This window comes from Sapajus apella, unplaced genomic scaffold (assembly GCF_009761245.1).
Source record: "Sapajus apella isolate SASKATOON/1434 unplaced genomic scaffold, GSC_monkey_1.0 scaffold119, whole genome shotgun sequence".
In the NCBI taxonomy this organism is placed as follows: Eukaryota; Metazoa; Chordata; class Mammalia; order Primates; family Cebidae; genus Sapajus; species Sapajus apella.
In genome coordinates this window covers 3446505-3457803 of record NW_022437059.1, presented here as the reverse complement: position 1 = coordinate 3457803, position 11299 = coordinate 3446505, and the positions used below count along the sequence as shown (strand labels likewise).

Here is an 11299-nt window from a genome sequence, read left to right as displayed (position 1 = left end):
GATTTGGGTCTGAAAGTGACTTTCTGAGCAATATTCTAAAGAATATTTTGTGTGCCCGACATTCTGAGATATTAAGATCACCACCAGCAGTCCTGTTTGCATGAGGGACAGGCTCCTTGGTAAAATGGAGCCCATCTGCTCAAGATTGGTGGTGATGGTATATAAACTCTACATCAAGAGGAGGCTGTTTTGTTCCCTGTGAAAGGCATCTTCTTCTTGAGGATCTTTCACTAGTGACCACGCTTTCACCATCTTGTCTGGGGCTGGAGAGGGAGACAGCTGTGCCACACTACTCTGCCTTTAATGCTTTGACTCAGAGGTGAGTGGACAGAAACAGAAACTCCTGTGTTACTGAGGCCATTTGGAGGAGGCTTTATTAGACACAATGACATACAACTCATAGATCTTTGGTTTGTGGTTCCCTCCTCCAGCTGCCTCCCCAACAGCTCTGAAACCCACACTCTTCCCATGATGCCACGTGGCCTATTTCTCTGTACAAGGACCAGCCTTTCCCCCATCTCTGCCACCTGACTCTGATAGCTGTGGCTGAAGCTCATGGTCTTCTTGACTCCATCTTATTGTGGAGACTGGCCTGTTTAGACTTAGACTCTGGAGCAAAGGAAGATTGCATCATCTGGAGGAGGTTTTATTAGACACAATGACATAGAACTCACAGATCTTTGGTTTGTGGTTCCCTGCTCCAGCTGCCTCCCCAATAGCTCTGGGCCTCCTCTCCTTTCCCCACTATAAAGGGACACCTTAAAGCAAACCTAGCCTATGTTGAATTCAGACTCAAGACTAGTGAGAAGGGTGAGGCTAGGAAGTTGTATGGACAGAAGACTACAAATTCAAAAGGGGAGAGGAAGTTGAAGTCTGGTCCAAACCCTCACTAGGCGCCTGGTGAGGCGGGGTGTTGGGACTAGGGATGGGGAGAGACCCTTTCAGCCACCCTGGTGAATGCAGGAAGGAATGCTTTGAACATATGACTGGGTGGTCTTCCTTAATTAGCGGGCTGGCCCAGCTCCTGGAAAGTTCATCCCAAATTTCTCAGCAGAGAGAGCTGCAAACTTAAATAAGCAAATAGCTTTGGAGGTCTATGAGAGCAATGACTTTTGTCCTAGACAAGTAGAAAATAAAAACATTGCCCTGCAGAGGAGGAAGTGGGGTTTATTCGAACCTCTGTAGGCGGATTTGAAGCCCTACGAATGAACTGACACCAGATAGCTTTGGCACGGGCAGCCATTCCTTACACGTGGCCTGAGGCGAGCAAAGGTTAGAGTTGGAATAAACGCATGGCCACGCGTGAATGAAAGCCAACATTCATTCTTAATTGTCACGACTGAGACAGGAAGAAGAATAGAGTCTGGAATTTCAAAATAAATAGATAACCTGAAATGTCATTTGTCTGATTGTTTTCCTCCACGTCAGAATTTTAACCAACCTTTTTCTTTTTAGTGACTTTGATTACAAGCGTTAGAGAATGCACAGAGGAGAAAGGGCAGCCTGGGAACCTGCTGGTGTGATCTGCTTAGATTAGAATGAGAATTTACTGAGCATCCACTATGTGCCAGTCTAATACATGAGGTACTAGATAAATGCTCTTCATTAACTTAAACCCTTACAGTATCCCTGAAGAGGAAGCTGATTTAGTGAGTCTTACAGTGAACTGGCGCAAGGCTATGGAACTAAAGGTACTGTTGGGGCCAGGCCGTGGCTCAGTCTTGTTGATCATATTTCCTTTCTGATAGTTAATATCCTTTGCACACTCTGCTACAGTAAAGTACTGTACAACGTGAGTGTGTGAGAGTGAGCCTGTACATATGCACTGCCGTTCTGTCTTCTTTCTCCTCTGCTAAGCAGACAGGAGCTCTGCTGAGCTCAATGAGAGCGAGAGGTGGAGACTTTGGTCTTTTTTTTGTTTGCTTTTCAGTCATATTCCTACCCACAGATTGTCTTTCTAACGTAAAGGACATTGACATGCATCATGCTTGGCTTCTAACAATTCTTCGGTTTATGTTCTGTTCATGCCTGAGTGTGTGGTCATGTTTGCAAGCATCTCTGGATGACTGCGAGCATGTGAGTGAGTGCATGTGTGTGTATGTTTTGGAAGCGTTAACTGTCCTTCCATGTGTCCCTTTGTGTGACACAGGGAGAGAAGTCCCTCCTCCCACCCCGCACCCAGGAGAAGAGAGTGGCTGGTCGTGTCAGACTCTGGCTTTTCAAAGGTTACGCAGGGCCTGGCACAGGGATTCAGCAGCTAAGAAAGCCAGGGAGAGTTGCTGACCAGCTTTTCTCCAGGGTCTCAAATAAACCAGAAGTGCAGCAGCAATGACCATCATGCCAAGCAGGCTCGCAGGCAGCCAAGGAACCAGCCAGTTGCTGCCGGTGGGAGTAGACAAGGCTTGAGAACCTGGGAGTGGGGAGAGGAAGGTGGCCATGAGCACTAAGGATAAAATTCAGAAATGCATTGCAGCCTGGCACAGGAGGCAGAATGACTGGTACTGGGGGAGCCGTCTGGCCTGGAGGAGCCTTGTAGAGGGGCGTGAGGGACGGCTCAGGAGATGCCAGCAAGGATGACGGCGACACCGTGAGCGACCACATGGCTGCTCCTCCCACGATGCTCCCCACTCTCCATGGACTTCAGTATTTCCCTGCCAGGCTCAGTGGACAGATGGACCAATTAGGGTCCACGCTTGGTCATGCAGTGGCTACCATGGGTCCAGCACTGTGCCAGGTATGGTGGGAGGTACACAGAGGGTGAGATCTGAACCCTGTCAGCTTGCTGGGGCTCAAAGCTCTGGTGGAGGACAAAACGCACCCTTCAGAGAGAGCTTCTTGGGCTCACTCCTCTCTCTGGAGACGCTGTTCTCAGCCTCGCAGGAGTAGTTCCCACCATCGTGCTCTGACTTCACCGGGAAGAGCAGGGAGGTGATTCCACCACAGGGAGCTGAGTGGTTCCCTACAATCTTCTCATCAAGGTAGAATGAATACCGGATCGGAGGGGAGCCCCTCTGGGCCTCGCAGAGGAGCTGCACCACGTCCCCCACAGCAGGGTCAGTGGGCCCATGGTGCAAAGTGAGCGCAGGGTGGGACACAGGAGCTGGGACACATATGGGGTGGGAGGCTCAGCCTGACCACCCAGGACTTGGCTTCCTCCTTTCCCAGGGACCCTTCTCCCAACTCCCTTCCTCCCAGGGGGTCCCACTGCCCCATGCCCAGACCCCTGGGGGCGTCTCCCCGCCCTCATGTACTTACCCTGCACTCTGACCTCCAGCTGGGGGCTCTGCTTCTGGACCTGGCCACCCTCAGGGGCCGCCTCACACCAGTAAAGCCCAGAGTCTCCCCCCTTGACTCCTGGGATGTAGAGTTCTGGGTGGGGGCCCCTGTCCTGCAAGATGCGGCCACCTTTGTGGAAGGAGAAGAGGAGCCTCGAGGCTGACCTCAGGGGGTACAGCTTTGTCTGACATCTCAGGGTCACCAGGCTCCCCTCTCGGGGCTCAGGAGAGGGGATGGCACGCAGCACAGGAGGTGGGAAAAGTTCTGGGGAGACGCAGGCCCAGGGCTCAGGAGGCAAGTCCAGGGTGATGAAGCCCAGGAGGCTGAGGCCTGAGCTTCTACTCATCCCATGCTGCAGCCTGGGGACCCTGATGGGAGGCAGTTTCATCCCCAGGATCTGTCCTTTTGTCCTCACCCACAAGCTCTGAAATGACTCCCTCACAGCCAGTGGGGGCCTTCGAGGTCCTCCAGTCCACAGAGGGGAAGGGTGAGCCTGGACTTGTCCATCCTCTTCCCAGCACCCCCTCCCAGGGACCTCCCTGTTCCTTCCCCTGGTTCCAGATGTGTCCCATGGTGGGGAGGGGGACATTCATACAACATCTTGGGAAACCTCAGGACCCCACACATTGGCCCAGCATGAGGGGCAGCCAGAGACAGGGGTCCTTCCCAGAGAGCTACTGACCTCTAGAGACAGGACCCCTGAGTGGCACCTTCTGCCCCACAAACTCCCAAGCTGGTGGCTCACCTTGGACTTGAACCATGGCAGCCTCTGAAGTTTGTGTGAACGGCTGTGAAATATACATCACCTGCCCCGTGCAGTGGTACTGGCCACAGCTCTGCACTGTTGCTGCTCCCATGGACAGAGTCTGCTTCCCCTTAGAGAAACGAAGGACTTTCCCATCTTTGTAGAACTTCACCTGAGACAGTGATACATTCTTCCGTCCCTGACATCGCAGAGTCAGGGCATCTCCTTCAAACACAGGGTTTGGCCAGGCTTCGAGGTACAGCCAGTCTGTGAGACACAGAAACAGGGAAACCCTGGAGCAGCAGGTCCCATGGGTCACTTCTCTCCCTCTGTCCCCCAGCTTAAGGCCTCTGCTGGGGATGCAGGCCCTTGGAAGGCACCAGTGCAGTGTCTCTGTCTCCAGTCCTTCATGCCGGCCAGGGCAGGGCAGGACCTGGACTTCCTTCCTTCCCTCTCCCTCCTTTCCTTCTTTCCTTCCCCTTCCCTCTTTCTCTTTATTCCTTTCCCCTCCCCTCCATTCTCTCCTCTCCCTGTGTCTTCTCTCTGGCTTTCTTACTACCCACCCTCCTTGTCTTCTTTATATTGCACTTCCCTGTCTGCCTTGGCAAGCTTGGCTTAATTGCATTCATCCTGTTCATTGTCTTGCCTCATTCCTTCTGACTCAATTCCCTCCAGCCTGGACTAACTTCTCATCCTCTGGCTACCTAGTGTGACACTTTCTTCAGCCTTCACTTCTGATAACAGTGGCATCTTTGTCCACCAGAAAGCAGGTGGTAGTGTTGGAGGTGCCACAGCCTTAGCTGTCTCCTTTCTGCTTTCCTCATTGGGTTTTCCGAGGCCCAGCCTCCATCTCCCCATTCAGCAGGGTTTCAGCTTCCACCACTGTCATGGAAGGGATCCGTTCTCTCTGTCACTATTCCTAAAATGTATTCTATGCCCTGATGTGAGCAGAAGAGCGTCCAGGGCTCCACCATCACCTGCAGGGCAGCAGCAGCAGCATTGCCTGCAGGGCAGGCTGAGCTTGTACCCTGGCTGTAACATCTCTTTGATAAGCCAGACACCCCCATTCCCAGACAGCCTTCTGAGCAGGCCTCATGGCCTGAGAGTAATGAGGAGTAAGCAGTTGCGGAGCCCCAGCACATCCTGCTCTTGCCTGGATCTTCTGGATCCTTAGGACCCACTCTCCTCACCCTGGAAGTAATGATGCCCACTGCATTACTAAATGGTAAGCCTTGCTCCCACAGCTGCTTTTTCTAGCAGCACTAAGTGTTGGTTTGAATTCTCTCCCCCTGCAGTCACAGAACATATCCTTGGAGGTCAAGATTTCATAGATGAGAATTTTTCCTATTTGACAGAAAGCTCCATGGAGGTCAGTGGGACAGAATGGCATGGAAGGAAGGGGATCCGAGGAAGGAAGGAAGACTGATCAGCAGACAAAGGTGCCTGCTTCTCTGAACATAAAAGGAAGGCACGGAGTCCCGGTATTGTTGAGTTGAGAATATAGGAGCTCCAGATCCACATGGAGAGAAGACAGAGGCTATAGTCAGTTTTATGGAAATAGAATAGAGGCCTAGAACTCCCCTGATGAGGCTTGGGTCACCCTAGGACTACCCTTGGCCTTAGACTAGTGGAGTTCCAGGTGTCTCCTCTTCCTGGGAACAGACCAAGATCCCTGAGGAAGAGGCCTAGTCTGGTGCGGCTCTGCAGATGTTGCTGGGTGACCCCAGGGCACTGTCCTGTTCCCATCCAGTAAGTTTTGGCCCATAGACATACTTTGAGCTAAAAGAGGCATGGACAAAACTTACCAGTTTTCCCAATACAGGGAACTGCAAGAGAACAAAGTAACACAACTAGGTTAAGTAGCAAAAACAACTTTCTGACAGGGAGGCCTGTTACTTCAGCAATAGGGACTTACACCCGTTCAACCAATGACCCAAACATCCAACCACCCAGCCACCAAACCACCCACCCACCCATCCACACAATCTTCTAACTATCCATTCATATAGCCACTCAACCACCAAGCATCGCAGCCATCAACCATCCAACTGTCCAACTACACAGCCACCCAACCACTTAGCCATCTAGACATCCCAGCAACCAATCACCCAACCATTCAACCATCCAACCACTTACCCACCCAGCCACCTAGCCATCCCATCATCCAACCACCCAACCACCCAGCCACCCAGCCACTTGACCACTCAACGTCTACGGTAGATCTCCCTAGAACTCTTTGCCCTATCTAGATTAAATGCTGCCTTCTCAAACAGATCTTCCCTGGGATCCCAATCAAAAGAATTTTTCCCAATCACTAAAATGATGCCCTGTTATATTATCATCAAAGCACTTATCACTATTTGAATTTATCTTATTCCTTAAATTGCCTATATGTTATTCCCTGTCTCTCTGTCTGGAATGTAAACCCCATAGTAGTGGCGACTCTGCCTATCTTACTCATTGCCATATTTTCTATGCCTAGGACCTGTGCCTGGAATATCGTCTGTGTTCAGTAAGCATCTGCTGAATAAATGCATGAATGCTTTTTGAATCCAGTTGTATGGGGTGGGAAGCAAAAAGTAGAAAACACAGGACTAGACTCTTGCACAAATGTGCCTGAGGGTCCTACCGCCAACATCTACAGGAGAGCCCATACAGTAAGGGCAGGAGCTGATTCTTGTGGTCTTATCTGTCCACAGAGCTCTGGTGAAAAGAGTATGGAAATGATCAGACTGAGGAGGCAAATTTCCCTGAAAGAGTAATCACTAAAGATTTAAGACGTTGTCAGGCAGCATGGACAAATGAGAGAACTACAGACAAATCAGATGCATCCCACAACATGCTTGCATCTTGTGTGTGCGGCATTTATGCTTTTAAATGAGCGAATGTGTGAGGAGAATAGGTGGCCTGGGAAGAGAGGCCAGCTCACAAAATGATGACAGATATGGCTTAGATAGGTTTGAATAGCCCAAGCAATGGAAGACCCTAAATTGAAAGGCATAGTTGGATATGAAGCAGTGAAGAATATTCTGGACTTTGGGGCAAGGGGCAAAACAATGAATGAATGTAGGGCTGAGTGCAGTGAGTCCAGCCAATCCTCATACATTTACGTGTGTCCTTCATTGCTGACACGTCCTAGGTATTTTGCATAACACAAAAAAATGCAAGATTGGCTTTGGGAGGGGTGGGTGAAAACCCTCCAAGAGCGGATGTTTGGCTGTGTCACATGGTGTCATCTTTACTTTCTACACTGCTTTGGACACAGATGGAATCTTTCAGCTCAATTCTCTATTCAGCTCAGGGTCAGCTCAGTCATAAGTCCTCAAGAGTGTACAGAACAATGAGTCTTTTCCTTATCATCCCTCCATCTCCACCTTTAACCCCCATCTATGAGCTTGGTGTAGTGGAAAGCATGCAGAATTTGGAATCAGATGACCTGGACTTGAGTCATGAATTTCCCTCTTTCTGTATGACCTTGAACAAGTTGTCTAAATTCCAGAGCCTTCAATATCTCATTCTGTCATATCACATGATAGAAATGATAATAGTCATTCTTTTTTTTACAGTGTAGTTGTGAAGGTTATATTGGCTCACTGCCTGGGAAAGTGGTTACTACATTAACTGAAAGCAGAAAGAAGGCCTGACCCCAGAGTGACGGAGACCTTACTCTGTAGTTATGTCTTCTTTCCCTTCCCCTCCTCACTGGAAAACAATTTTGCAGCTACAAAGTGCTAAACTAACAGGGTTGAGGCTACCGAAACCAGAAACAAGAGAGAAGGCATTCAGGAAGCATAGATGCACATAAAATGAGCTCATGCCCGCAAATCCCAATGACTTGCTGCTCATGATACTGCAAGATCTTGGAGGCGGGGTTACAAAATTGCCTCCTGTAATCAAAACAAGCAGCCAACTGGGGACATACACAGTGGGTGACACCTGCTCACAGCAGTTCCTGCAATGAGGGCTGGGGACCTCCGTTAGCTATATGCTGAAGATGAGGTGACGGTGTGTTGAGGTGGTCAAGAGTTATTGTCAAACCAAGTTGTATTATAGAGTTCTGAATAATGAAGGCAGCAGCCTCCCCCCGCCCTACCAACTCTAGGAGCAGGATAATTTCCTCTTAGAGATGCTGGAAGATTGAGAGATATTTATCTGGGAAGCATGCAACAGAGGAGGTACCCAAAATACTTGGTGGGCTAATCTTAAAAGAAGGGAGAGACTTATTCTGAGTCACTTTATAGGACAGAAATGGAAACTAGAGGGATCAGGGAGGCAGCTTTGAGCTCAACAGGGAGAACTATCTCACCACTGAGATCTACCACTGTGGGACATGCTGCTGTGCCAAGCTGCAGCAGCCACATTGCTGGGAGGGTTGTATGGGACCCCGTGACACACCTCCTGTGGCTGCTGTGTGAATACGCAGGGGCAGGCTCCAGTGGTAGGACGGAAGTTGTCTAATGTTCAGCTCAGAAGAAAATTAAGGCTACTTTCCCAAATGTTAAATACATATTTAGAATTCAGCCAGGTTCCAGCATGTTTAGTGTCAGGGTTCCTAGCCTCCTGGAGCCCTGACAGCCAATAATAGTAATAGCCACCAACTTATTGTGACCACATCCTGCTCTAGAGAGCAGAAATAGCAGCTCTACACTTACAGTATGCTAATGTTCCTACACACCCAGCCCCAGGGCCTGTGTTTTAGGCTGTTTTTCCGGGGTCCCTGAGCATCAAGTGGAACCACATTTGCTGGTTCTGGGTTCTCCATTACACGGTGCACCAGCCAGCTGGTCACTGACTCCATTCTCTCCTCCTTTGCTGTCTGTCATCCCTGTCCTGGGTTCCAAGCTGGAATACTTGCAGGCTGTATCTAGATGAATTTGCAGGGTAGTGCCAATTGTCCCTGGGAGTCTTTTGCCTGGCGTATGTCCAGGCACTAGGCCATCCGGTCCCTGCCTCAGCGTGAGCATTAGACCTTTTCATTTGTCCAAATGCCCATCCATAGAACAAACAGCGTAGCTTGCTATGCTGGAGAAGGAACATTGAGTGCACAGGCATTTTCCTCACAGGGTCAAATTCTCAAAAAGTCTGTTTAGGAAGAGGTTATATTTAGTTCAATGAAAATAAACAGCAAACAAGCCATTAGGATCAAGAATTAAACAAAAAATATGTCCACTTGGAAACTATAAAGTGAAACAAAATATATGTGCAAATTATTTCTTTTAGGTATAAGGGAGGTGACACTGGCTGAGACTGAGCTGGGTCTGGGGGAGCGCAGTGACCCTCCCGTGCAGTCCTCTACCCTTAGACCAGTTCCCTCAGTTACAAGTAACCTGCATGAGGAGAAATGAAGAGAAGAGAGACCTGGCTAGGATAACGGATTTGATTCTTCAAACCAGTCCATGGATCTGAAACAGCTCCCAACAGAGAGAAGATGTAGGCAGAAGAGAGACCATCAATTTGAAAAGGTCTTTGGTTACTCAGAGCACAGGCCTTTCAACCAGGTGAGAAGTCTGGCCATTGTTAACTGGTTCTAAGAAAACGCAGAGGCTCCGTAAAAATATGTCACCCTGTAGAATTCCACCTCCCATTGCTAAGCAAAATGCTAGGGACTGTTTTCCCTCATTTCCCTGACCCTGCCCTGTTGCCCCCAGCAGCCTCCTTCCCTTCTGTAACCTCAATTTCTTTTTAAGGCAGCTCTGATGAGTATTTTAACCCGACGTCATAAGGTAGAAACATCATTGGGATGTAAGAGGGCCCTGTATTGTGTTTTTCTGTGTCCCTAATTTATCTCTGACACATCGAAGGTCTGCCCTGCCAAGAACCCAGGACAATTGAACAGGAAACACTGAGGAGACCCTCTTATCCCAGTGCCCATCTCTCTCAAGCATGCCCAGGTGCACCCACCTGTCTTGAGCTCCAGCCACAAACCCACCGGAGTTGGGAAAGGGATGATGAGAAACTTGGTGTCTCAGGGATGACTTATAATCCTTAGTGCTCTGGGAGGGGATGTCCATGCTCAGTGACTTACCGAAGAGCAGCACAGCCATCCAGAGCAGCATGGGGCCTGTCCCGGCACAGAGGAGGGAACACAGGTCAGATTCAGGCAGGGGCAAAGCTGGCAGAGAGCAACCAGGCCTCAGGCCCGAAGGTTGGGTGGGTCACCTGAGCTGGGTGGTGCTACAGCTTGATAGTTGAAAAGGAAGTGGGAAAGAAACTTAAAAAGCTCTAATTGGTGTTTCCTCTTTGGTTGAAGAAGTATTACATGAATACATTTTCTTGAACCTGAAGCACGAAGGAATTGGTAAATCACTAATAAATCCCTGACATTTTCTGTGGCTTCATCAAGCCCATGCCAGGGAACCGGGATGGACCATGGCTATGGGACACCTCCATTAGAAAGATCCAGAGTCTGCCCGAATGTGCCTGGCCTCAGCATCGTTCAGCCTGGGAGACAGCGCACTACTAGAAAACTAAGCTCATCTACCCCGAGTGACCTCCCAGCTTCGGAGGCCCTCATGTCTCCAGAGGCAGATGTGTGTGGATGCTGCAATGGGATGGGGAAGTGGAGCTCTGAGGATGGTTCACAGGATCCTCAGTTCAAGAGGGAATCAGGCATCGATGGGTCCAGAGCAGAGCACAGATGGAGCTTCAGAATCTGAGGCTTTTAAGACAGGCAGGTGTTATTTTGAGAAGAACTCTTCCTTAAAGGACACCATTAAGAGAGGGACTAGGTGAGCTGTGGTGTGATGAGATAGCTTAAATATATGTGGCAACAAAGAGCCTGTATATGAAATAGAATTTCTGCAAGTCAGTAAAAAAACACAGACAACATACTAGAAAAATGGACAAAAATAACTGGATAGGTACTTCACAGAAGCAGACATCCACATGTCAAATAAACGTAGCAAAAGGAGCTTGACATCATAAATTACCATGGAAATGCAAATTTAAACCACAATGAGATACCATCACACCTTCCATAAGAATAAGGGAGTGATACCCGCTGAGACTGAGCTGGGTGGGGGGAACCCAGCCACCCTCCCCATGCAATCCTTTACCGTGTATTGGTGAGGATGTGAAGAAATTAGAACTCTTGTGCACTACTAGTGTGACTATAGATTGGTGCACTCACTAGAAAATGGCCTGGCAGAAACTACCAAGACTAATCACAGGGATCCCTGATGGCTCAGCATTTTCACTCCTGGGTACATGTTGAACAGAAATGTATACATATGGGCATCCAAAAACGTGTATAAGAGTGCTCACAGCAGCATCATTTGT

The 11299-nt window shown here is 49.2% G+C and overlaps 1 protein-coding gene across 3 annotated transcripts; it reads right to left on the bottom strand.

Moving 5' to 3' along the window:
- Nucleotides 1-346: 346 nt before the first annotated feature.
- FCRL6 (Fc receptor like 6) lies at nt 347-10841 on the bottom strand. Of its 3 annotated transcripts, XM_032260823.1 has the most exons (6): nt 10047-10841; nt 5827-5847; nt 4022-4288; nt 3256-3540; nt 2819-3100; nt 347-2410 (listed from the first exon to the last, which is right to left on the bottom strand). In XM_032260823.1, the coding sequence occupies exons 1-6, from the start codon at nt 10075-10077 to the stop codon at nt 2220-2222; spliced, it is 1077 nt and encodes a 358-aa protein (XP_032116714.1). In that variant the 5' UTR covers nt 10078-10841; the 3' UTR covers nt 347-2219. The 3 variants fall into 3 exon arrangements, 2 of the variants coding, with proteins under 2 accessions (XP_032116714.1, XP_032116713.1); XM_032260822.1 differs by having other exon boundaries at nt 3256-4288; XR_004263639.1 differs by lacking the exon at nt 10047-10841 and having other exon boundaries at nt 347-1877; nt 1943-2410; nt 3256-9122.
- Nucleotides 10842-11299: the final 458 nt, after the last annotated feature.